The 27,022-nt window shown below is 54.3% G+C and overlaps 1 protein-coding gene across 1 annotated transcript in view; it reads left to right on the top strand.

Moving 5' to 3' along the window:
* The first annotated feature begins 1,573 nt into the window (after positions 1-1,573).
* IL16 (interleukin 16) overlaps positions 1,574-27,022 on the top strand; it is a 90,681-nt gene continuing 65,232 nt past the window's right edge. Inside the window, exons 1-2 of the mRNA XM_047086736.1 lie at positions 1,574-1,817; positions 20,260-20,672. Of these exons, the coding sequence (XP_046942692.1) occupies positions 1,574-1,817; positions 20,260-20,672 (657 nt within the window). The remainder of the gene's footprint in view (positions 1,818-20,259; positions 20,673-27,022) is intronic.

Below are 27,022 nucleotides of genomic sequence, written 5' to 3'. Positions count from 1 at the left end.
CTCGATGAGCATACCCCGCTTTTAAATTCCACAAGTGACATTTTACTCTATTTGCCTTAACGCACGTCCGTCCATCCGTCCATCCCTCCATCCGTCTGTCCGTCCACACGCCCATCTTACTTTTTGGATACATTTCCAAATAAGTTTCTTTTATGTTTATTTATTTTTGAGAGAGAGAGAGAGAGAGAGAGAGAGAGAGAGAGAGACAGAGCACAAGCAGGGGAGGGGCAGAGAGAGAGGGAGACACAGAATCCGAAGCAGGTTCCGGGCTCTGAGCTGTCAGCCCCAGAGCCTGACGCGGGGCTCAAACCCACGAACCTTAAGATCGTGACCTGAGCTGAAACCGAGAGTCAGCTGCTTAACCGACTGAGCCACCCAGGTGCCCCTTGAGCAACGTTTTTTTTTTTTTTTTTTTTTTTTAGTGTTTATTTTTGAGAGACAGAGAGAGACAGAGCACAAGCAGGGGAAGGGCAGAGAGAGGGAGACACAGACTCCGAAGCGGGCTCCAGGCTCTGAGCCGTCAGCACAGAGCCCGACGCGGGGCTCGAACCCACGAACCGTGAGATCAGGACCTGAGCCCAAGTCGGACGCTTAACCCACTGAGCCCCCCGGGCGCGCCATGATTTCCAAATAAGTTTTAGGCATCACGACCCTTCACTTCTAAACACTTCAGCACGTACGCAAATTAATCTGAACGCAGTATTTGTTTATCCTCCTCTGAGGTAAAATGTACATACGCTGAAATGTGGGTACAGGAAGTACACCATTGAATTAATTTTGAGAAATGGACACACCTGTGCGAGGCCGACTCTCAGCACAACGAGACACATCCACCCCAGAAAGCAGGAAGCTCACCGCCCCCCCCAAGCCCCTTCTCAGTTGGGTTCCGCTGTTACCAATAATCTATCGTGTGTTGCTAAATTTAACAGTGCCTGCTTCGTCCTGCCCCGGCCCTCGGGTCCTTCCCCTTGCGGATGGCGCTGGGGCACTGAGGTGGCCTGGGGTGGGGGAAGGCAGTGATGCTCTTTGCTGAACGAGCACCACCCGTCAGGTGGTGAGCACGTTTCTTCTTTAAGTCTTTTTTAAGAAAATATTTATCGTCACCTTAGCCAACGTATGGTGTGTGCCGTGTGCTCTTGGCTTCGGGACTGGGTTCCCGTGACTCATCGCTTACACACGACCCCCAGTGCTCATCCCAACAGGTGCCCTCCTCGGTGCCCATCACCCGTTTCCCCCTACCCCCCCCCCCACCGACCCCCAGTTTGTTCTCTGTATTCAAGAGTCTCTTATGGTTTGCCCCCCTCTCTGTTCGAAACTATTTTTTCCCCTTCCCTCCCCCCATGCAATGAAAACCCTTTCACTAAGGGGAAGCCTGTAGCTCAGAAGGGGAGTGGCTTACCCAAGTCGCACAGCCGGTTAGCATCAGCCCAGCCTGGTAAGAACCAGCCCCGGACTCCTGGGCCAGTGCTCGTTCAGTGCCCACTCTGGCCTCCCAAGCCTGGAGCGGGCACGCGCGTAGCTGGGGTGCATCTGGTTCCGTTCTTCTGTCTCTGTCCGAGTTCTATCTGAGCGTATGCGTCTGCCTACAAAGACCCCTCTCTCCCTCTCTCCTCCCTGCCCTTTTCTTCCTCTGTCTCTCCCTCTCCTCCCCCTTTCTTCTCACAGCTGTTGGGCAGTTGCTTGGGGGACCGTAAGGGCTACAGAGAGGCGTAAGACTCAGTCCACAGCACGGAGAAGCTCACGCTTACTGGATGGGACGTGCAGGAGTGAGTCGGCGTGGAGTGCTTTGGGAGAACAGGAGGACGGCTCCCGTTCCGGTGAGCTGGGAGGGGTGTCCGGGAGGGCTTCCTGGAGGAGGTGACTCTGAGCCAAAGCTTGAGAACCCTACGAGAGCTGGCCAGGAGGCCGGCGCCTGCGAGTTGGAAGGGGCAGTGCGTGCGTGCGCGGAGGTGCGGAGGTGGGAGAAAGCAGCGGCATCTGGAGGAACATGAGGCACGGGGGAGAGAGCCAGTGACCTTGGGCAGGGATTTGAAATTTTTGCGTATTGAGTCAGTCGTGTCATGATCATAACAAATTAAGAGAAGAAAGTGGGGATTTCTTCATCTTCACAGACGTTGCTTTCTGGTGCCAGGCAGGACGGGGCGCTCGTCAGATAGCTGTGCGGGCAGAAAGAGGAAAGCGGGGAGCAGCCCCCTCGCTCCACCGGGGGAGGGGACAGGCATCCCGCCTGGGGGACCTCTGGCATCCTGTCAGAGAGGGACAAGACAGGGACTCAGCTGCTCCCACACCCTTGTGAGAGGCGACACCCCGAAGCGAACACAGAACACGCTGGTCCTGCCCAAGCCCTGCTGAGTGGACACGGTTGACCCCGGGGGCCCCGTGTGTCCTTCATTAATACCTGGCCTTCCTTTGCGGCCAGGTGGAGAGGAGGCATGCGGTGCCAACAGTCCTAATCTGGGCCTTGGAAGCGCAGCTCAGCTCGCCAGCCTGACCACTCCCTCCTGCTCTGGCGTTAACCCTTTCTAAGCCCGTCCCGTCCCGACCCGGGCTGACCCGTGGGGCAGGCATTTCCAGGTCGCTCAGCGGCCTTCCTCGGACACGCGCCGCCTGGACTTCGTTGTCAGATACCCTCGGGTTCATATCCTGGCTCTGAGCCTTGGGAAAGTGGTTTCACCACCGCGCGTCCTCACTGTCCCTGCCCCGGGCAGGAAAACAGGGGCAACCAGCGGCCCCCGCCCTCCGGGCCGACCGCGGAGCCGGATTCCGTGCTGACAGCGCCTGGCACGGCGTGTGCGCGCAGCGAGGGTGCCACGCATAGGGTCTCGTCGTGCTGGTCAAGGCCGCGTCTCCGAGCGCTCTTTTCTCACGAGCTGTGGCCGTGGCTGGAAGCACGTGCCTCCGCGGGTCCAACCCAAAGGGTTATCAGAGCTCCGGGAAATGAACTCTCTTCCCTTGGAGGGCCCCACGGGGTCCCGGTCTGTGCCCTTCAAGGAGCTGGGACCGAGAGTGTCACTAGGTTTCTGAAGTTCCCTTTAAATCTGTACCTAATCAGATTCATCTGATTAAGAAAACGTCTGTGCGAGCTCTGTGTAGGCTCTAAAGCGCAAACAAATGTGGGAGCTCATTACACGGCATTAGTCACTTATTTATTCGTTCGGTTGTGGGTTGATTCATTCGGTAAATGTTTATTGAGACCTTCTGGGCCAGGCATGTCCCAGAGCCGGAGACCCTGCTGTGAACAAGAGTGACGATTTCTGTTCGGGGCACTTATGCTCTGGAGGGGACACGCTCTGTGCAGTTTTTCTGTTGACTTGAAGCTGCCTTAGGGGCGCCTGGGTGGCTCGGTCGGTTGAGCATCCGACTTGGGCTCAGGTCATGATCTCTTTGCTCAGAACTTTGTAAGAACTGGCACATCTCCGGCAGCACAGTCGGAGGGGTCCGAGGGCCAAAGCCATCCCTCTGCCGAGTGGGCCAGTCCCCAGGGAGGGGACGCCTCACCCGTCCGGGACCATGCGCCTGGCCAGGGGCAGGAAGCCTGCTTCAGGGCCCACGGTCTCCGCTCCTGGACCCTGGGGTTGAGTTTTGGGGTGTGCAAATAACTACCAAAACGTGGAGGCTGGGAGGGAGAGGTCCCACCCGGGAAGTCAAGAGGACCGCTCGTGTGGGGCCTGGGGATCCCCCGTCGGTCCTCAGGTAGCGACCCCAAGCAGGAAGCAGGAGAAGGAGTTCCTAACTGAGAAGCCCCAAGGCTGGCGACGTGGGTCTGGGGGTTTTCGACACGTGGGTGGCCGGCACGCTGGGGCGACTGGCCCTGATCACACAGCGTGTCCGCGGTGTGCGGAGCGAAGGTACTTCCTGGGGGGCTGGGCGGGTAACAGGAATTCCAGTGCTCGCCGGGGTCTACCAGCTGTCTGCAGGTGCCGGCCGGTCTTTCCGTAGCTGGAAACGGGGACGGGTGCGCGTGTGCGCGCGAAAGCGTGTACGCGTGTCAGCGTGTGCGTGTGCAGGTGTCCGGGGGCGATCCCACGGAGGTGAACTCTGGGTCTGGTGCTCAGGGGAGACTGAAACACACATGACTGATGGGAGGCGCACGCGCGGGGTGTCTAAGGGGGGCTTCCTCTCCCGTCGCCCCACGGCTCAGGGACTCTGCGCCCTGAGCCCTCAGTCCCGTGGGGCAGATGAGCGAACGAAAGCTGAGCCGCGACCAAGATCCCGTCGTGAGGCCTCGGGGTCTCTCCGGCCTGCTCCGCCCTCCCTTCCCACGGGCGCGCGGGGAGCCGGCCCACGGGGTGTCAGGCCACGGAGGGAAGCCCGTCCTTTGCCTGGAGGGGGTCCTGGGGGGCACAGGCGCCGTGCGGTTTCCACCTTGAGGTGCAAAGCACCCTGGGTCAGTAAGGGTCTGGGCGCGATGTCCCCTACACTTCGGAACGAATTCGCTTTCTGATAGTCAAGGAAGGCGGGCCATCTGATAGGAGGGGAAGGCAGGACCTGCATTCAGGCCTGGCGTAGGAAGAAAGCTGTGGGGTCTGCGAAGGGTGAAGCGACCTCCAGAGGCCGGGGGGACTCCGTCGGTCCCAGCCTTGCTGCCGGATTGAGACAGTCCCAGAATATGGACCCTGGAGGCTGGACCCGAGCCCCGGCTGCGCTGTCCCCCCTCCCACCCACCCCCAAGGAACGGGGAGAGTCTGTGCCTGCTGACCGAGGCCTACATTTTCTGCTCTTGAGAATTTCCTCCGCGGCCCTCCAGACTCAGCCCTGCGACGCGGGACTGTCCCCCACACCCACTGACAAAGACAGCTTTGTCTCCAGTGCGTCTCCTTGTGACCGTGGGCCTGGCTTCCGGGCAGTGGCTGGACTTCTGCAGCCCCACACGGAATTGCAGGGGCCTCCTACGGGCGCCCACAGCCTCGTTAGAGCCCCTAGGAAGCCCTGAAGGGCTTGTTGATGGGCGCTTGGAGCGCATTCCATTTTTCAGAAGACAGGGCCCCACAGAAGCCCCAGCCCGGCACATGCCAACCGTTCACGAGGCTGCGCTTAGGGGACACGTGTGGGAAGCTCTTCAGGGGGCAGATGCGCTGAATGCCACCCTTAGATTAAGCTCTCCAAGGGGACATGTGGGGGGGGGGAAGCACCCCGGTCACAAGGCAATCATCCCGACGGGGGAAACAGAGGCGCCTTGTCCCTGTTTGCTGGGGCCCTTGACGCGCTCCTATAAGTCATGTCCTTGGCTCTCCAACTCGAACCACCTGGAGGGCTTGCCGAAACAGAGGGCCAGGCCCCGCCTGCCCAGGTCCTGAGTCAGGAGCCTCAGAAACTGCGTTTCTACGGGCGCCTGGGCGGCTCAGTCGGTTAAATGTCCGATTTCGGCGCAGGTCGTGATCTCCTGCTTCACGGGCTCGAGCCCCGCGTCGGGCTCTGTGCTGACGGCTCGGAGCCTGGAACCCGCTTCGGATTCTGTGTCTCCCTTTCTCTCTCTGCCCCTACCCCACTCACGTTCTGTCTGTCTGTCCGTCTCTCTCTCTCAAAGGTAAATAAACAGTTAAAAGAAAGGAAACGTGCATTTCTAGCAGATGGTGCTAACACCATTGGCTTGGGGGCCAGACTCTGAGAACCGCTGGGCTGCCTCAGCTCCTGAGAGCCAGTTTTTACTCTAGGGACAGAGAGGCAGTGTGGTGCCATAGAAAGAGCGTGGGCTTTGGTGCTGGGCGGATCGGGACTAGACTCCAGGCTGGGTGACCGCAGGGAAGTTGCCGGACTCTGGCGAGCCAGGGATGGGCTGTGACCCAAGGTCACCAGGTCTGCGCATAGCAGGTGCTCAACGAATTTTTGTGCAGTGATTTTTAAGACGGGTATGATAACATTGGCTGGACTGGTGGCAGGTCGCGGGAGCCGACGTTTGCGTAAGGCTAGCGGCGTGTCAGGCCCGAGGAGGCCTGCTGGGGATCGGGGGTTCTGGGCGGGGCCGCCCCCTCCCGGTGTTCCCCGCAGCCCAGCAGATGGTGGCCTTTGTTCCGGGGCTCAGCTTCCCAGCGCTGGCAGCCTCCCTTTCGGACCAAGGCTTTTCACGGGGAGAAATCAGATGGCTCAGGTCGGGAGTCTCTAAGCAAACCCGCGCCAGGCTGGACGCGTTCGCCCTGAGTCACCTGTCCAGAGCAGGTGGCGAGGGCAGCGTCTGACTCAGAGCATCCCAGCCGGCGGCGGGGCCTGGGATGGGACCCGCAGAGCGGCCTCTGGGTGAGGACGGAAGTCTATTTCCCATCCTCCGCCGGCTCTGACCCAGGCTGGGGCCCCAGGCTGTCCCGGGGAAAGGGTGCCTTCACCTCTGCCGGGGAGCCGGAGAGAGAACTGAGGGAGGTGGTTGCCCTGGGCACCGCGTGCAGGGAGGTAGGTGGGCCCAGGTGAGTGACGGTCCCTCCGCCGGCCGCTCTGACCGGGAGGCCGGCCCCTCTGACGGGCGTGGGGGAGGCTCTTGGTTGCTGGAACTTGACGTCATCTTTGGAAGCTGTGCTGGGGTGGAGGCAGGAACAGAAGCCAGAAGCATCTTAGGGTGGGAGTCGTGAGCCACGACGGGGCGCAGTGAGTGAGGAGGAAGCCGCGTCGGAGCTTGTGGGGAGGGGACGGGCCGGTGACCTCCTGCGCCTGCTGTGCTTGCCCCGCGTCCCTGGGGCTTCTGGTTCTGGGACATCCGACCGGCGGCCGAGACCCCACCCTCGGTGCGGGACACGGGGACACCAGGGGAGGCCTCCCGGCTGCCGGCCAGCTTCCTCCTCCCCAGATGCATGGGAGCCGACGGGTGTCTCTGACCTTGACCGGGGTGGGGAGGGCAGCGTCTCTGCGTGTCAGCCACGCCGGTGTCGTGGGCGGGCTCCCACCACTAATTCCCCACCTTGCTTGGGTCCCAGGGTGGGCGACCCTTCGGCTGAGGAACGTGCTTGTCTCTGCCGGAGAGTGCGGTCCCCGCAGATGCCCTGGCGCTCTGTGGACACAGGGAGGCGTCCCCCCTCCTTCTCGTTCCCGGCGGAGCCCCTCAAAGGCGGCACCTTTGTCCCTGGAGCCCAGCTCCGGGCCAGCCCGGGGAACCGCTGTCCGGGGGCTCCTGCCCTTCCTCTTGGCGCCCGGGAAGGAGAGGAGAGGTCCACTCTTCTCCTCCGTTCGCCCTCTCGTCCTGCTTGTCCTGTGGTTAGGTGGCCGTCAGCATTTACGACCGCCGTGGAGGGCCCCTCCTACCCTCCGCACCTGACAAGGACAGGAGCTGGGGGGGGGGTGGGGGAGCAGGTGCCCCCTGCTGTCTGTTGGCTTATTCAGCCCCAGGGGTGCTCATCGGTGATACTCAGTCTGCCGGGCGCTTCCTGCCCCAGGTGCCGCCTTAAAGCCTTTGCGCGTGGCATCTTGTATGAGCCTCTTGGCAACCCCCTCCCCCCCTTCGGTCGTGTGTCCCCAGAACAGAGAGGTGAGGCCACTTGCCCAGGATCTCCCGTCTAGAAAGGGGGCACTCCGGGTCCTCACCCCAGCCCGACTCCCACATCTACACCCGTCATTGCTACACGGCTCGGCAAATGTCTGCATTTCCTAATCGCCAAGATTTATCTTTCCTGGGTAGAAGGTTGGGTTATAATTGCCGAGAGCAGGTGTTTGCTGGCTCTTTCCATGCATGGGAACCTTTCCGGAATTGAAATCTTTCCTGAGAACTCATTATAAACCGTCAAAAGCCGAACTGCTCAGGCGGGGGGCGGGGGGCGGGGGGCAGGGGTGTGGGACCCCTCCTTTGCCAGCCTCCCCCATCCCTTTCTGGGGGGCCAGCAGTGGCCCCAGCGTTTGGGGGTGAGGCGGGGAGGGTGCGCTCGGAAAGGAAATCCACTCACCAGCCAGATGGGGTCCTGGCTCCCAACTGACGCTTCAGTTTCATCAGCCCGAATTGGCGATTCGGTCCCTTTGCTCCCAGCTCACATCCCCGGGTTCCAGGGCCACCAAGAGATCTGCTCTGATGGGAGGACAGGAGGGTCTTTTAAATCTTTCTGCCTCTGTACATGCTCTGGACGTGAAGTGCTTTCTCTGGAACCTCCTGCCTTCCTTTCTCCGGGTGGAAAACCCTCATCCGGCTTTCCAGCCTCAGCTCACGGGCTGATTCCTCGGTGAGGCCATTTATCGAGTCACTTCAGACTGTGGCCCTTGATTCAAACCCGTATGATTGAACTCCCCACGCTGGGAATATTCTCCGTTCACACGTCCGTCTTCTCCAACGGGCCGTAAAAGATCGTGTCTTCCCCCTCGACACCCATCAGTGCCTGGCACACGGTGAATCTCCGGGAACGACCTGTGGCCCAAATAAGTGAATACCAACATCACCGCAGCCTTAACTGTAACCAACAGTAGCTGGCATTGGCACTGTCCCCGTGGGCCGGTGACAGATTTTCACACGGAAGACGTTTTTTTTTTTTGGATCCCGAGACCCAGATCGGTGCGGAGAGGACCACGCTCGCGTACACGGGCACAGAAATATCCAGTGAGGGTACGATGGTTCTGAGAGCTTCGAGTGTGGTCAAGAAGGCAGCCAGCAGTAGGGATTTAGTTCAAGGTCTTCTCTCGGCTTCCAGCTGGAAGAAGGACAACTGAACATCGGTCCCGTACGCTAGGCAAGGTTGCCCACGTGTGGTGGCAACGCTGAGGGTCCCTGCAGCCAAGACTGCAGAGCAGAGAAGGGGCCAAGCAGGACTCGTGGGCTGCCGGGAGCCGCTCTGCTGGCCACCCGTGGAGATGCTGGAGGACAGGGTGCACACGGGTGTGGAGCTCGGGGCTGACGGCGCCCCAGGGGCTGGGCCCACCCCGGGCGGGGGCCTGCGCAGGAGCTGTCCTCGCTGCGGGGGGACAGCCGGCGCCGGGGCGCGCTCCCTGTGGCCCACCGCAGCAGGCGAGGCGAGGCTAGAGCAAACACGGGCCCCTTCCTCTTTCTTCCACGTGGAAGACACAGGGGATTTGAGGGTCCGTCCCAGCTCCTGAATCGGAGTAAGGACAAGCAGGTGTGGTGAAATGGGAGCCTCAGGGGCCCAGAAGAACGGAACTAAGCGAGAAATCAAAGCTAGCACCCCCCGTAGGAAGCGGCTGTGGGAAATCCGGGAACACTTCAGACGCCCAGTCGTCTTCCGTGTTATCTGTGTTCGTGCTTTATCGCACCGTAGTAAGGGTGGTGTTTCACGAAACTCTTGCCTTAGATACATGTATTTATGTACATAATATATTTACGTTTATCAACATTTGCATACAGACACATCTTACGTGTGTTTACGTGGTACGTACCATGGGGTAAAATGTAAACTCTTACGGTGAGAGAAGATTTACAGAGTTTCGAGAAACAGCGGGTGGGATTTGGAAGGGAGATGCTTAGGGAGAGCGTCCTAAGCCGCAAATATTCCCGACGTTGCCTTCCAACCCGGTGGCCTTGTCCCCCTCGCCCGAGGCGGGGACCCCGGACTAAGTCGGCTACGGGTTCACGTCTTTCTGTTCTTGCCTTTTCTTAAATGGGTCAGGAGATCTGGAGCAGCAGGGAGGCTGGGGGGGGGTGGGTAGGCCCCCGGCCCCCGGCCCCCGTGCCTTCGCTCGCTCTCTGAGTGCACGCGGTAGCCAGTTCCAGCCCCTGGAGCAGGAGACCCCCCTCCCCAGGCGCGTCCTGGGCTACGCACTTCGCACCCCCTGTGCAAAGAGGAAACGCAGATAATACGACTGTGTGTGCCCGTGTGTGTGTGCGTGTGTGTGCCTGCTCACGTGTGCGTTGAGAGAAAGAGAAATAATCCTGAGAGGATATATAATCTCTTACCAAAATGCAAACCAAAACCAGTCACCTTACACACACACGTGTGCGCACACGCACACACACACACTGGCAGCTGTCGGACCACAGAGTCTGGAAAGTTCTTGCAGGCAAAGACTCCGTGACGACGTAGAGCTGTGGGTGGTTTTGCATCTCTCTGCGTCTCCTGCCTGGAGATGGCTGATGTCAATGTCACGCCGTTGCAGTCGGTTGCCCAGGAAGGGGCCTCGGCTGTTCACTCGCGGGCGTGTTTTGAGCATCTTTCTTGATTCAGGTCTTCTGCCAAGTAGCTCGGACTCTGGGTTTGTTCATTTAAAATGTTTGCGTCGTTCCTGTCTTTTATCTTTCTCCCTCCTTAGATCGAAACGAAGTAAGGTGCACCCATTTATTACTGATTTATCGTATTGCCGCTTTGCATTTTAGTTTTTTACAAAATGGGCTTTTGATAAAAATGTTCTGGTCAGTCGAATGCACGGTGACCGGTTTTCCCCCATCCCCCAGCCTGTTCTTCAGAGACCATCCTGATGACAGTTTGGTGAGGACTCTGAATTTTTCTATTTCCGAACACACGCACGCACACACACACACACACACACACACGCTGTGTAGCACAGAAAGATCTACCTCATTTTCTCCACACCTGCAGAGTACCCCATGCCTCTTCACACTCACCCACAATAGAACACAAATACGCACGGACAACCCACCAGACTTGTGCCAGGCCTGGGGTTGCTAAGTGTTTCCCATTAGAGGTTGTCCAGGAGAAGTTACTGCACAGAGTCTATGAGGCTCTATGTGGATACATACATCTCTGAAGTTCCAAAGAGAGACTGCGGATTCTTTGGAAATGTGTGCACCACGTTGAAAACACTGAGTCACATCACACATGGGCTCACAAAATAAACCTCAGTAAATTCCAACGAATAAAAAATGTCCGGGACGCATCCTGTGGCCACGATGCAATTAAACTGGAATTTTCTAATCAAAAAATTATAAGAGAAACAAGGCTAAATCTTGGGAATTTGACCATAAGAAATTAACAATGACCACAGCGACCTTCAGAAGAAACTGGAAATCACACCTGCAATTATAGACCATTTAAAAAAATAACAATTAGAGCGCCATATTTCAAAATTCATGGGGTTGTGGCCCCAGAGGTATTCAGAGGGGAGTTTCTAGCTTTAAATAATAATGATGATGATGCCACTAGCGGCAATGACAAATAGTCAATAAATTGTATTAAGGGATTTACATCCAGTGGGATTTACATCCAGTATTTTATTATTTTGTTTTATTTACTTTATTTTATTTTATTGTTTTGTTTAATTTATTTTATTTTATTTTATTTATTTGATTTTATTTATTTGATTCGATTTTATTTATTTTATTCCATTTTATTTTATTTATTTTATTTTGTTTTATTTATTTTATTTTATTTATTTTTTATTTTATTTTATTATTTTGTTTTATTTATTTGATTTGATTTGATTGATTTGATTTATTTGATTTGATTTCTTTGATTTGATTTCTTTGATTTTATTTTATTATTTTGTTTTATTTATTTTATTTTATTTATTTTATTTGATTTTATTATTTTCTTTTATGTATTTTATTTTATTATTTTGTTTTGTTTATTTTATTCCATTTTATTTATTTTATTTTATTTATTTTATTTTGTTTTATTTATTTCCTTTTACTTATTTTATTTTATATTATTTTATTTATTTTAGTTTTACATGCGAGATCTTGCCAGTTATGGGATAAATATGTAAGATTCATCACTTACATATAAGTAACCATTTTACAAATGGTTCCGTTCAAAAAAGAAACAAAAGGGCTGGGGAAATAACATAATCAGAGACATTTAGAACCTATGTAAAGAAGAATATAAAATTTGTTTGAAGGTTCGAAAAGAAAATCTGAGCAAATATTAAAAAAAAAAGACAAACTAAGAACGGTTCTTGGTCCTCCCTAAATTTGTCTGTAAACCCAAGGCAATCTTCATAAAAACTTCAAGCAGACATTTTAGAACCTGAAGGAATCATTGTGAGGTTCCCCAGAACTACTTGTTGACAAAAATCAGCCATAAATTTCAATTTTGTTCCTCCAATAGGAACCTTTATTTTCCTGGTTTTAAGCCTGATACATGATGGCTGTAAAAGGAAATAGGCCCTAGGAAATTAGTTAAATACAAAGGAAAGGCTGTCTGTATATCCCATTCCCCAGCACTTTATGCACCTTCCAAAACAAAAAAGTTATTAACAGTTCAGTGTTCACTAATCCAAGTCCATTTCTGTAAATAAACCTAGTCTCGAGGACTATTTTACGGTGTTTCTTTACATCGGAACATATGGCGGACCTCTTTCCACGTCCACCTATGGAGATTTGTCGTAGCCGTCTTACTGGGTGGGAATGTTCTGGAAAGTGTCTAACATGGTCTCTCACTCATGGACTTTTAGGTTGTTTCCACTGTTTTACTTTTTTTGAGTGATTTGGGTTTTTTTTTTTTTTTTTTTGTCCATACTCTATGTCAGGCATTAAGCTAGGTAGTACCTCTTGGAGATATTTTCTTTGGGGCTCTGGGCAGTTAGTATGGTCGTCTCTGCTCAGCGGGCCGTCGGCTAACCTGCAAAGATGTTGAACACCGGGCTTGAGGCTGCACAGGTGAGCAGCACACTGGGTGTGCAAACTAAGGTGGCCTGCGGGTCCCAGCCCTCAGCTGGTACATTTGTGCTCCTGCCTGTCCCTCTGGCCAATGACAAACACCATCGTGTGTGGCTTTGTGCCGCTGGCTACCCGCTTCAGGTGCAACAGCATTTCCTGGGTATGTCCCTGTTTGAAGCCCTGTTCCAGGCACCTGGATTTAATGGGGAGTAGACCTTAGCCAATCCTATCCAAAGAGTGACCGGTGGATGTGCCTTTCTTGAATGTATCTAGATCCTTCTTGAGATTACTTATATCTTCAGCCTTTACCATGTTACAGGGAATACACACTCAGAGGGAAAGTCCTGTCTTGCTTTGTCCTTTGTCTTAGAGGCCTGGGTCTTGGGGAGGGCATCCTGATGACCCCACTTGTGCCCACACATGGATGAATAAGACGGCCTTCCAGGCTGTTGGAAGGTGAAGGGCTTCTCTTGGGTCTTACACATGTTCTAGGCTCTTCCAACAAAGCAGGTTCTGGAATATCTGTGTGGGGTGGGGGGAGAACCTGCTGTGAGCTCCATGTCACTATGATGTTAGTCAGCTACATGGGGTCCTTCATTCTGTGGTCCTAGGTGGGATGTTTTCCCTGGTATTAGTCAAGGTTCTCCAGAGCAACAGAACCAATGGCTGGGTGGGTGGATGGATGGATGGATGAATGGATAGATAATGGAAGGATCGATGGAAGGAAAGATGGATGGATGGGTAGATGGATGGATGGATGCATGGATAGGTGGATGGATGGATGGACAGACAGAGGGATGGATGGACAGATGGATGGATGGATGGATGATGGATGGATGAATGGATAGAAGATGGAAGGATAGATGGAAGGAATGATGGATGGATGATGGATGGATGGATGGATAGGTGGATAGATGGATGCATGGGTAGGTGGATGGATGGATGAACAGATGGATGGATGGATGGACAGATGGATGGATGGACAGATGGATGGATGCATGCATGCATGGATAGGTGGATGGATGGATGCATGGATAGGTGGATGGATGGACGGACAGATGGATGGATGGATGGACAGATAGACGGACGGACAGATGGATGGATGGATAGGTAAAGGGATGGATGGATGGATGGTTGGATGGATAGATGGATGGATGGATGGATAGATGATGGAAGGATAGATGGAAGGAATGATGGATGGATGGATAGGTGGATAGATGGATGCATGGATAGGTGGATTGATGGATGAACAGATGGATGGATGGATGGATGGATGGATGGATGGATGGATAGGTGGATAGATGGATGCATGGATAGGTGGATGGATGGATGAACAGATGGATGGATGGATGGATGGACAGATGGATGGATGGACAGATGGATGGATGCATGCATGCATGGATAGGTGGATGGATGGATGCATGGATAGGTGGATGGATGGACGGACAGACGGATGGATGGATGGACAGATAGACGGACGGACAGATGGATGGATGGATAGGTAAAGGGATGGATGGATGGATGGATGGATGGTTGGATGGATAGATGATGGAAGGATAGATGGAAGGAATGATGGATGGATGGATGGATGGATGGATGGATAGGTGGATAGATGGATGCATGGATAGGTGGATGGATGGATGAACAGATGGATGGATGGATGGATGGATGGATGGACAGATGATGGAAGGATGGATGGATGAATGGATAGATGATGGAAGGATGGATGGAAGGAAGGATGGATGGATGGATGCATGCATGGATAGGTGGATGGATGGATGCATGGATAAGTGGATGGATGGATGCATGGATAGGTGGATGGATGGACAGACAGACGGACGGATGGATGGATAGATGGATGGACAGATGGATGGATGGATAGGTAAAGGGATGGATGGATGGAAGGAAGGATGGATGGATGGATGGATGGAAGGATGGATGGAAGGAAGGAAGGATGGATATATGGATGGATGGATGGATGGATGGATGGAAGGATGGATGGTTGAATGGATGGATGGATGGGTGGAGAGATAGATAGATAGATAGATAGTTGATACAGAGAGATGAGAAAGACAGATTAAGAAAGAGATGTATTCTGAGGGGTTGGCCCACATGATTATGGAGACTGAGAAGTCCCACGATCTGCCACCCACAAGCTGGAGGCCCAGGAGAGCCGGGGGTGTAGTCCCGTCCAAACCCACAGCCCCTGAGAACCGGGCAGCCAGTGGTGTAAGCCCCGGTCTGAGTCCAAAGGCTCAAGAACCAGAAGTATGGACGTCCCATGTCCAAGGAGAAGAGGGACATCTGAGGTCCTGTAGAGCAACATTGCCTTCCTCTGCCTTTTGTTCCCTTCAGGCCCCTGAGGAACTGGATGACGCCCACCTGTTTTACTCTCTCTGATTCAAATGCTCATCTCTTCCGGAAACACCCTCACAGACACACCCACAAATAATGTTTTACCAGCTGCATGGGCGTCCCTTACCCCACTTGGGCTGACACATAAAGTTCACCAGCATACATTTGGCCTTGGACTGGCGTAGGGAAGCTTCGTTGGAAGGGACCTTCGAGATGCTCACCTACCACTCCTTCATTCACTGAACGTGCCGATGCCTCCACCCGGCCAAGCCCCAGCAGAGCTCCGGGGGGCATGGTATTAGGGAGCCATCCCCTCCAGCAGGTGACAGTGGCGGGGGGTGAACGAGCACAGGTGTAGAACCTGCTCACTGCCCCTGGCTGGGAAACGGGCCCAGAGGTGCCTTGCCGTCCCGTGCCCTCCCCGCGCCCCCCACACCCACAACGGGTCCCAGCCACAGGCCGGAAAGAGAAGGACCATAAATGTCTCCTCCCTGCCCCCCTCCCCCATCTTATCTCTGAGTCATTCTTCAATTCAAGACAGAAAATACCCCCCGGGCCAGAGTGACCACACTTGAAAAATTGCCTTTGATAGAAGACACTGTCGGGGAATTCAGAAATTCGAAACACATTTAGTCAACTAGTTCCCCTTTCTCCATATGGTGATTTACCCTCACAAAGTCCTCCAGTGAATTCAGTGTATTTTATCCAGATGGAGACACTGTGGCCTTTCGTCCAGTAAGTTAGCTGTGCCCAGCGTAGTGACAGACGCGTCATGATTTTCAACAAGTGTTTGCTGAATGGAACAAACGGGAAGGAAGGAAGGGAGGGAGGGAGGGAGGGAGGGAAGGAGGGCTGACCCTGTTCCCCAGCACCGTCTAGAAGTTTTTCAAACTCCTTTAAAGGAGGAACTAGCCATTTCTTTGCACGTTGGCTCTAACCTTTTGGCTTTGCTCGTCTCAAAAAACACATTTTTTTAATGTTTATTTCTGAGAGAGAGAGAGAGAGAGAGAGAGATAGAGAGAGAGAGAGACATAGAATCTGAAGCAGGATCCAGGCTCCAAGCTGTCAGCACAGAGCCCGATGTGGGGCTCTAACTCACGGACCGTGAGACCGTGACCTGAGCCGAAGTTGGACGCTCGACAGACTGAGCCACCCAGGCGCCCCTGGCTTTGCACTTTCTATAGGGATGACGGTGCAGCCGCAGTTGGCCGAAGGGCCGCTGAGAACGTGATGCTGTGTCAGTCCTTACCCTGCCTGGGGGCACCCTGCCTTGGTGGGGGGGGTTCTGTGGAAGATGTAAGGGAGGAGCGAGTGCCATCACGGTTGAGAGGGAAAGGCCTTCGGGGAGCGGGAGAGCCCTTTCCTGGGGCAAACCAGATCCTCTGGGTTCTTCTGCCGGAAGTGAAAGCAGCTGGTCCCATTAGCATAGCCATGCTGGAAACCTCTGCGCTTCCCCAGGAAGCCTCTGGAAGAGACTCCTAACGTCGTCTTACGGAGGACTCACTAGGGGCAGAGAAAACCCCACAAGAGCCCGGCAAGTGCTCCCGGAGCCTGGGGCCAAATCAGAGAGGGCACGTCCGTCCATCCTGGAAGAACTCTGGACGGGCTGCTTGCACCGGGGAAGGCACGGGCTTGTCCCCGAGCTCTGCCGACATTTGGTCCCATTGGGAGCAGTAGCTGGTCCCCGTGTCCTGAGCACAGTTACCGAGGCTAAGAGGAACCATGTGACCACAGCACTGTGTTTCCAATTATTCTCTCTCCCTTCTTTCTCCCTCGGTCCCTCGCTGCCAGGCCTAGGGGGAAGGCAGTCTCCCACAGAAGTCCAATTCTGGCCGCTTCACTACAACCCTTTGCAGTGATTCCCTCCCTGTTTTACATTTTCCATAAAAACAAAGCTCGTTTTGAAAACCGTCTGTGCTCCGGACCAAAGGGCTCCCCCCGCTTGCCCCCAGCACATCGCCAGCCTCCCACCCCATGGCCACGGCCACCTCACACGAGAGCGAAGGCTGCAGAGGGTCACGGTTCCCTCTGGAAAAGTTTATTTTTAAAAACTGACGGTACTCATGTGTCACTCCTGCAAATGGTCCGCCGGGACCAGCACAGATTCCACCGAGGAGTCTGAGCCGTCTGCTCCCCTAAATCCCACAGGCAGCCAGCTTTTCCACCCGGTGAGTGAGACACACAGCCTTTCACCAGGTCCCGAAGTCCCTAGATGTCTGTGTCCGGGAAAGTGCACAGCGGGTGAGCTTATGGTGGCTTGGGGGAGAATGTGGACGGGAAGAGAATTGGGTTTGCAACCTAAGAATCCATGAGGGTGGTGACAAAGCTCGGTGGGAAAAAAACGCACAGGCTTTTATGCCAGAGCCCGGCACCGGAGGGGAGAGTTTCAGTTTGACTGTGGATGACTGGCTCCTCTCCTAGGCTTGGGGTGGGATAAAAGACGTTTGGAGAAGCCTCTTGGTCCCTGGATGTCACTGCTTTCCTTTTAGTCTCAGAGAGAAGAACAACCATTCCAGGAGGAGTTTTTTCTATTAGGCAAAAGAGAAGTCTATTAGTTTGTGTAAGTAATTAGGTAGGATGGCATCAGGCATGGCTGGATCCAGGTGCTCATAGTATATCATTTGAATTCTTCCCTCTTGCTCACTCTTGCTCTTTCTCTCTGTCCTCCTTCCTTCCTCTCTTCTTGTCCCCCAACCTCTGTGAGTTCTGGACTTTCTGTGTTGGCTCAACTCTCGGCAGCTCTACTCACGCAGTGGCCCTCAGTAACTCCGTGTTTATACCCTCCCTGTTTAGTACCGGTGCAAGTCCAGAAGGCTCTTTAACACAAAGCTTTGATTATCCTTCGGCCTTTCAAACGCCTGATGGACCAGGGCTGCCTATGAGAAAAACACACACACACACACACACACACACACACACACAACCTCCTCCTCCATGAGGCCCAGGTGGATTGTGGGGAGTCCTAATAAAGTCAAACAAAATGCAAAGGAGTTTGGTCATAAGGATATAAATACTGACCGCAAGGTTTGCATTGCGAGTTGCTAGTTCTGGGAAGTCGCACTGACAGAATGGAAGGAGCTCCTGTTTCCCGGGGCCGGTGGCCGGAAGGAGAGCATCTTCCATTAGGACTCGAAAGGTGCCGTCTGGAAGTAAAGAGAAGGGGGGAAAAACCCACTAAACAGCTTGAATTCTATGCATCCTTCAGCCAACAGATCTGAGCGTTGAACTTCTGGTCCCAGTAATTCCCTCGCGAAACGAAGCAGGTTCCAGGCCAGCAGACGGTGCCCCCTGGACCCGGGTTCGTGACTTTGGGCCACATCGGTTGCAGAACTGATACAGCGAGAGTTCCCGCGGTTTCAGGGGAAGGAAGCAGACTGTGGGCTGGGGGCTCGCAGGGAGGTGGAGACCCGGCACGGAGGAGACATCGGGTGACCTGCCCGTGACAGTCCCACTGCCTGGTTTCGGTCCTGCTCTCACCGAGTCCTAGCTGCGTGATCTTGAGAGAGTGACTTAACCTCTCTGTGCCTCCACCCGCTGCGGGAGGGGGGTCCAGGGAACGGACGGCGGGCCAGCCTCCCGAGGCGGGCGGAGGTCCGGCTGCAGAGGGCGTGTAGGCGGTGGATGGACGGGGACAAAGGCATTTGTAGACGGTAGAAAGTTGTGGGCATCGCTCACTGGCGGCTTCTACGTTTCCGTGAAACGGCAGGCGACCTGATCTGTTCGTGACACGGAGTGAGGGACTCTAGTCACTGTTGACGAGGTACCATCAGGCTGACTCTGGAAACGGCCAGAGCCGGGGGTCTGGGGGGCGGCCGCACGTGTCTCACAGCCCCGGGCTGCTCAGGAGAGGGGGTGTCCCCTGCAGGGCTTGGGATCCTGCGGCCAGGATGGGGGTCAGCAACGGTCTGGCTCTGAGGTCTCTCTGTCGCTTAAAATAGAAGGATCCGTGGGGCGCCTGGGGGGGCTCAGTCGGTTGAGCCTCCGACTTCGGCTCAGGTCACGATCTCGCAGCTCGTGGGTTCGAGCCCCGCGTCGGGCTCTGTGCTGACGGCTCGGACCCTGGGAGCCCGCTTGGGATTCTGTGTCTCCCTCTCTCTCTGCCCCTCCCCTGCTCATGCTCTGTCTTTCAATAATAAATAAATGTTGAACAAAAAAGAAAGAAAGAAGGACGCAGAGCACAGGGCTTTGAGATCCTGGCACGAGGGTGCGAGACGGAATGCGCCCGTGTTGAGTTGACCTATACTCCAGCCTCCAGAGCAATCTTCCCGGATGCATTCTTCCGTCCGCTTTAATTCGCTGCTGTGGGTTGCTAGAAATGGCTGGTGAATAACTCGGTACAGTTAAAAGGCTAATACAGAAAACAGTCCATTTGTGCCAGTCGGGTGTCGGACAACAGCCTTCTTTGAAGAGCGACCCCTCTGCGGGGGCTCTGAAAGGCTTGTATTCAGCGAAAGCTTGCACGGTCTCCGCTTTTCCTTACTGGATGCTGGCTGTGCGCGTACAGCGGGGGCACAGCACGCTGCCCTGGCGACAGCTCCGCTCTGTGGCTTGGACCCGAGTCGGGACCTGTTCGGACGGGTGGACCCCTTTGGCCACCTGCCTCCCGGAAACTGAAGCCCGCGGGAGGCGCCTCCTTGGCCAAGCTGAGCCGGGCCGGGCCGGGACAGACGTGTTGACCGATGGCGCAAAAGAAGCCGGTGCCTGGCCCGTCAGGCTGTGAGGTGGGGGGCGGAGGGGGGGGGGCCCTGACGGAGCCGGAGCCCTGGCGGGGGAAGGGCACGTTGGTTTGCCCGGTGCCTGCTGCCTGCGAGGCCCCGACCCTTCCCTCGCGCCACCTTCTTTGACGCTCACATCGACCGTGGCGGGTCGGCCCCGGACGGCGCTCCCAACGGGGTCCCGGGCTCTGCGTCCGGGAAGGGGGCGCCCAAGGCAGCAGCGCTCAGCAGACTGGGCTCCTGGATCTGGGCTTTCTCCGGAGGTGCTGCGGGACTCACCGGGGGTAGAGAGAGGGGACGGGCAGCGGCACCCCCACCCCGTCCCGCGACCCGCTCTGTAGACCCGAGCCCCGGCCAAGTCGTCGGAAGTGCAGATGTCACAACGCACGGGCCTCCGTCATCTCCAAAACCGTCCCGTGGCCCCACTTCTTCCGCCGGTGGCTTGGGGGCTGCGTTTCCCCTCTGGTGCCTCAGTTTCCCCACCTGCAGAGTGAGGGTGTGGATGCGAGAAGCCCTGGTCTCCACGGTCCTGGGAATGGAGGGCGTGGCAAGCACGCGGGGTCACGGGGCCCCCACCCGGCCGGCCACGTGGACAGGCCAGAGCCACGGTCTGCCCTGCTTCACGGGCACGGCACCCACGGCTCCGTACCAGGGCCCTCGTCTGGCTCCGCTTGTCACGGGCAAGTCACACGGCCTCTTTCCGCTTCCTCTTTCCTCCAGGGCGCGACAAAGCGGTGGCCAAGCCCGGCCCGGCCAGCGCCCGCCAGCCGAGGGCCGCGGGCCAGGAGAAAACGAAGGGCAGCGCCGCGGCGTCTCTGAGGATGGACCCGCACGGCCGCGCTGGCAGGAGCAGGAAGTCCACGAAACTGCGGTCTGTCTCCCGCTCCCTGATGCTCTGTCACGCTAAGACCAGCGACGACGGCTCGAGCCCCGACGAGAAGTACCCCGATCCCTTCGAGATGCCCCTGGGCCAGGGCAGGGAGCGGATTTTCCACTCGTCGGTGCAGCTGGCGGACACATCGGAGGCCGGGCCCGGCAGCCTTCCTGATCTAACGCCGGCCTCGGAGGCGGCTCAGCTCCACGCCGCTGGGGGCGATCGAGGCAAGAACTGTAGGAGGATGTTGTTCCTGAAGGTAGGCCCGGGACCCGCGGGGCCGGAAGGCTCTGTGGTTGGCTTTGGGTGCTCCGAATTAAAGCCTGTGAACCAGGGCTCACTGGAACGAGAACGATGAGCGTGGCAGGAATCGGGCTCAGTTAACCTTCTCGCTTGAGCGATGGGGGGAGACACTGTGTCAGGGGGCGGTAACGGAGCCCGGGTCCCTGCTGGAAATCGCAAAGCGCGTGGTCAGTGCACTTGGAAGGGTTCCTCTCTGTGTCCGGCGTGTGCTGGGCGGCTCCCGTCACCCCCAGTAGAGAACCTGACGGGGACTGACTCCCAGGGCCGGGGCAGAGGAGACCTGGGTCACACAGGGCAGGGAGGAGAGGGTCAGTGCGCTCGCCCCCTGGGTGCGGAGCGTGAGCATTTTCCCACGCGGGCGTGAGCACTGGAGCTGGCCAGAGGGGCCATCGTGAAGGCCGAGGGGGAAGCGAGGTGGTGTTCGCAGACCCGCCAAAGTTCAGAATGTCTTCTCTTCTGTTAGACCCTATTTCAAGTCGTGTTATCCCAGCGAGATGGAAACTGCGGGGGACGGAGGCTGCTCGAGGTATTTTTCTCTGTCCAGGACTGTGCCTTCAGCCTTCCATCGAAGGTGGCCTTTCCCAAGGGTCCAGGCGGCCCTGAACCTTGGAGCTCGTGCGGCTCTCCCAGCCCGGAAGGGTTTCTCCCACGCCTACTGCTGAGTCCCCCCGGGCACGGTCATACGATGGTCCACAGAGACCAGGGAAGGCCTTCCACTCCCCGCGGAGGGGGTCCAGGACCTTTGCACAACTTGCTTCCTTGAGGAGGAAAGTAATAGCTTAACGTGTATACGACAAACAGGATCACGGAACATTATATGACAGGCTAGCAGGTCCGGCCCCGTGGTGGGGATGTCCAGACGTAAGCTGCTTCCCCAAAGGCCTCGCCCAGCCCGGCATGCTCCGTCCTGCTCCGTCACCCACGATGTGACTTCTGTAGGTGCGACCTGAGTAGGGCCGAAGGAGGGACCAGCGTCCCACTGGGGTTGGGGGAGCCTGGCCAGGCTCCTCGTTTGCCACGAATGATGCCAAGAATTTATTTACTTAGTTAGTTTTGAGACAGAGACAGAGAGAGAGAGAGAGTGGGGGAGGTGCAGAGAGAGAGAGAGAGAGAGAGGAGGAGAGAGAATGCCAAGCAGGCCCCTCGCTGTCAGCTCAGAGCCCGACGTGGGGCTCGAACTCATGAAACTGTGAGATCACGACCTGAGCCGAAAGCAAGAGTCAGACGCTTCACTGACTGAGCCCCCCCGGGCGCCCCTAAGCGTCAAGTTTATTAACGATGATACCACGGTAGCCAGGTGAGAGCCCAGATAAGTGAAATTCAGACATCATTTTGAGATTCTTTTTTTTTTTTTATTTTTTTTTTTTAATTTTTTTTTTTTCAACGTTTATTTATTTTTGGGACAGAGAGAGACAGAGCATGAACGGGGGAGGGGCAGAGAGAGAGGGAGACACAGACTCGGAAACAGGCTCCAGGCTCTGAGCCATCAGCCCAGAGCCCGACGCGGGGCTCGAACTCACGGACCGCGAGATCGTGACCTGGCTCAAGTCGGACGCTTAACCGACTGCGCCACCCAGGCGCCCCCATCATTTTGAGATTCCAACAGGCTCCTAGAATGAATTAATTCTTGTGCTTCTCCTTAATCGCACAAGTATTTCCTGTGACCTGTTGCACGCCCGGCCCTGTGGGATCCAGTCGCCGCCCTCAAGGATCGTGTTTAAAGCGGATTAAAAAGGGCTGTAAGGAGGCTCCCAAGGAGGGAGGCGTCCCCGGAGCTGGGATCGCACATTCGGTGTTTGCAGAGCACCCATCTAGGCCAGGCCGTTGCCGGGGGGGGGGGGGGCAGGGGAGACAAGCAGGCTCAGTCCCTGCCCGCACACAACTGTATTCTGGCCCGGGGGGTGGGGAGGGGACAGATGTTAACACCTTTGTGATAGGACGTGACACAGTGAAGGGCTCTGAAGAAATCTTACGCGGGAGCAGGAGACGGTGACGAGGGGAGCTCACTGTCCTTTTCTAGAAGGTGCCCACGAAGGCTTCTGTGAGGAAGTGACATGTGGGCAGGGACCTGGGAGAGGTGGGTGAGTGAGTCATGTGAACATTTCAGGCAGGGAAGAGCATTTCAGGCGGAGGGAACAGCATGCGCAAAGTCACGAAGGAAAGAGTGATTTGCAGCGGTGAGACGAGTGTCCCTTGGAGGGGGGGCGGGTTGTGGTCGGACGGGGTGGGGGAGTGAGCGAGAGTTGTAGCTTCTGCGGTGCTCATGGAGGCAGGGACGACACACATGTGTCCTGCTTCAGGGTGTGGGTGCAGACATGGCCGGGGGGGTCACGGGATGTGCGGCTCTGTCTGTAGACGGGCACCCTGGAAGAGGCGTCTGTGGAAGGCAGGATATCCAAGGAAGGAAGTCGAGATCGCAGGGCGTGGTGTGAGTGAGCAGAGGGGCGTCAGCGGAGGCTGGGAGGTGGGGAAGGGGTGCACCTGTTGCAGGCGGGGATGGGGCGATGTGCACAGTTGAGTCACATTGGAGACAAGGGTGAACTGGGAAGGCAGAGAGGGCTACGGGCAAGCTTGGAACCCGAGCTTTCTCGGTTTCCTTTCGCAGGAGCACAGGTGATCGCAAACCATCCACGAGCGCATTCTAAGCAAGCGAGGGTTTCATATGAAAAGTGCCAGGGCATAAAGGTCAAAGGTGGCAGCTGTCCCAGGGTCCTTCCTGGGGGAACCTCAATACCGAATAACACCCCCGCTCCCCACCTTCTCCCAGGGACACTCTCGTCCCCGCCCCAGCTCCTGCCCCGCCCTGCACCCAGGCGGGGCTCCGTTGGCCCCGATGGACGTCTCAGCCTCCAGCAATGCCATGGTTACACTGATTTCAAAACAACATCTGGAAAGAGTTCCTGTGACATCAGCCCCTGCTCTAGAAACGCCTAATATAAAAATTAAAGAAGAGGAAGTTCGATACACAGCCAGATGAGAAACAAGCCATACTGGCTGCCTTGCGTTTGGCACGAGGGGGACTGAGGAAGTCACTGCCCAGGGTCGTGCCAGAGCCGCGCGGGGACGTACAGACGCCTGCGGGCCCCCTTCTCCGGGGGGCGCGTCCGGGGCCCCTGGGGATGAATTCACGTGGAAGGATGTTGAAAGCCGGCCTCTCTCACCTAACCACACTCGGGGGATCAGATAGACCTTGAAAGAGGAGGAAATGCAGGCACTCCTTGGCCACTCCAGACCCACTGTTTTTTGAAGGGAAAGGGGGTTTTAAAGGCCCTTTAGGGAGGGTGTGAGGCCAGAGGCAAGGAAGCTCAGGCAGGTGGGGCTGAGGCCCCGCCCACTCTGGCGGGAACCCCGTCGTTTGCTGTGCCAGTCTGCATTCCCACCAACAGTGCGAGGGGGTCCCCCTTTCTCCGCATCCTCGTCGTCGATATTTGTTTCTTCGTGTGTCGTCGATTTTAGCCGTTCTGACAGGTGTGAGGCGATAGCTCATTGTGGTTTTGACTTGCGTTTCTCAGTCTTCCGATTTTTCTGCTGACTTTACAGTTTCACACGTGTCAGAATCCATAAAGCAAGTCAAGCACGAAAAAAACCAAACGGCCCAGGTCCCCCAGGGGGTGGGGGCCAGGGGGTCCTTTTGAAGAAATCGCTGTCTGCCGCGAGGTCACAAAGATTTTTCCCCGCGTCTCTCCTGGGAGCTGTGTTGTTTTGCCTTTCGCATTTGGATCCTTAATTCACACGAAGTTGATTTTGTACACGGTGTGAAATAGATGTTTAAAAGTCTTTCCTATGTGGATCTCTGATTGATCCAGCAACAGTTTTTGAAGAGCCTGTCTGGCTCTACTGAGCAGAAGTCGCGTCATAAAAAACTCAAGAACCACCGTATCTCTCTGCTGTCTATGTGTCTATTACGTCTCACGTACCCAGCTGTGTCTTTCTGTTCTCCCATTATGATCCCTCAGTCTCTTTTTTCTTTGCACAGATATCACAGAGGGTTTGGTTTTGTTTTAGAGAGAAAAGAGAGAGCATGGGGGGTGGGGGGAGAGGGGCAGAGGGAGAGGGAGAGAGAATCTCAAGCAGACTCCGTGCTCTGCGCGGAGCCTGATGCGGGGCTCGATCCCATGATCCTGGGATCACGACCTGAGCTGAAATCAAGGGTCAGATGCTCAACCGACGGAGCCACCCGGGCGCCCCACAGAGTCTTAATTACGATAGTTTCATAATATATATATTTTTGGTCTCTGGTGAGTCTTCCAGCTTTGTTCTTCAAACGAGACTTGGTTATGCCGTTGGGATTTTCATTGCGATTGCCTCGACTCTGTAGGTGTATTTTTGAAGAGAACTGGTACCTTTCCAATATTGAATCCTCTGGTCCATTTGCCCGATAGAGCTCTCCAAAGTTTGACTCCACTGTCTGGGTTTGTTTTTCTGCAGAGACGACCGTGTCTCCTTCCAGTCTCAAGAGGCAAGTTTCATTATTTTGCCAATAAGTCTGAAGTTTGCTGTAGTTTTGTTCTGTTCAGATACTCTTTATTGAATTGAGGAAGTTTCTTTCTATTTGCATTTGGAAGAGAGGTTTTATTTTTCCCCACATCAATTGTCAAGTTTTTTCAAAATGAGTTTTTTTCTGCATTTACTGAGACCATCATATGGGTTTTTCCTGCTTTCTTCTTAATTACGTGGGTGCATTGCACTGATAGACTTTTTAAAATGTTGAGACAACGTGGCCCTGGAATAAACCCAGTTTAGTTAAGGTCTATTATCCTTTCGATATAACTATGGATTTGGTATGTTACTATTTGGCTTACAACTTTTGCCATTTGTGTTTGTGGGAAAGATTAGCCTCAACTTTTTTTCTTGTGATGCCCTTGTCTGGTTTTCATATTGTGGGTGTGCTGGCCTCACGAAATGATTTAGGAAACATTTCCCCTTTTCCATCTTTTGGAATGGTTGGACTAATCCTGGAGCTATGCTTTTTTGAATGGTTGGGAGAATTCACCTGTAAACCATTTGGACCTGGATATCTCTTCGTGGGGAGGTCTCAAATTATCATTGGATCCATTTAATACATACAGGAATATTCGAGATTTTTATTTCTTCCTGTATCAGCTCCGGTAACATACATTTTTGTTCTGGAATTTTTTTTTTTCATCTACGTTTCTGAATTTATGAGCACAAAGTTGTTCCTAAAATCTGATCTAATCTACATTTTAATTGGAGTTTTTATTGAGATAATTATAGATTCACATGATGTCGTAAAGAACAATACAGAGAGATCCTGGGTAAACTCTCCCGGTTTCTCCCGAAGATAGTGTTTTGCCAAACTGCAGTCCAATGTCACAGCCCGCACATGACAGTGACAAGGCAGGTTACTGTGACTTCCCCAGTTTTATTTACACTCATTTGTGCATGTACATGTCATTTTTGGACATGGCAGGAACTATGGCGATTGCCGTTGTCCTTTTCTGATACTGATACTTTGTTTTTCCCTCTTTCTTTTTAATGGATCTGCCATTTCCAGAAAGGGATCAATTCCACGGTGTCTCAAAGGATCAGCTTTTGATTTCGTTGGATTTCTCTGTTCTGTGTTTTCTGTTTAATTAACCTCTGCCCTTATCCTTATTATTCCTTTCTTCTCCATTCTTCACGCCTAATGTTTTGTTCTTTTCTTCTAACTTTTTGAGATGGGAGCTTGGATCGCCGATCTACGGCTTTTATTTTTTTCTAATTTATGGCTATGAACTTCCCTCTAAATTTAGCAGCTGCCTCCAAAATCTCATATTCTATATTTTCGTTATTTTAAATAGTGTACGTGTTCTCTCGTGATTTCTTGTGTGGCCTGCGGTTTATTTGGAAACGTGTTGTTTAACTTTCAGGCAGGTGGGGAATTTCTACTTTCTCTGTCTCTGTATTGGTTCCTAGATGGGTTATTCTACAGTCGGAGAAGAGAATGTATCGTGAATAACGTTAACAGTGGAAATCTGTTGAAATAGAATATATATGTTGTTGCTGGATGCAGTGTTCTATGCATGTCTGTCCTGTTAGATCAAGTTCAATAATCACATTTTCCATATCTTTTCCTCTCTTCTGATCCCATTCCTCTGTTAGTTACTGACAGAAGTGTGTTAAAGTCTCCAAATATGATTGCGGATCTGTTTCTGCTTTTAGTTCTGTCCATTTTTGCTTTCTACATTTTGAAGGCATATATTATTTGCATAGACATTTAGAATTAAAATAAGCATTTTCCTGGTGGATTATCACCTTTGTAATTGGGAAATCTCTATCTTTTGTCTAGTTTTTGCTTAAAATTTT

The sequence above is a fragment of the Lynx rufus genome, unplaced genomic scaffold, assembly GCF_022079265.1.
Source record: "Lynx rufus isolate CCGP_SWC_20201006 ecotype Redwood Valley unplaced genomic scaffold, mLynRuf1.p SCAF_21, whole genome shotgun sequence".
Classification (NCBI taxonomy): domain Eukaryota; kingdom Metazoa; phylum Chordata; class Mammalia; order Carnivora; family Felidae; genus Lynx; species Lynx rufus.
The sequence above is the reverse complement of the archived record's forward strand: the minus strand, read 5'-3'. Positions and strand labels throughout refer to the sequence as shown.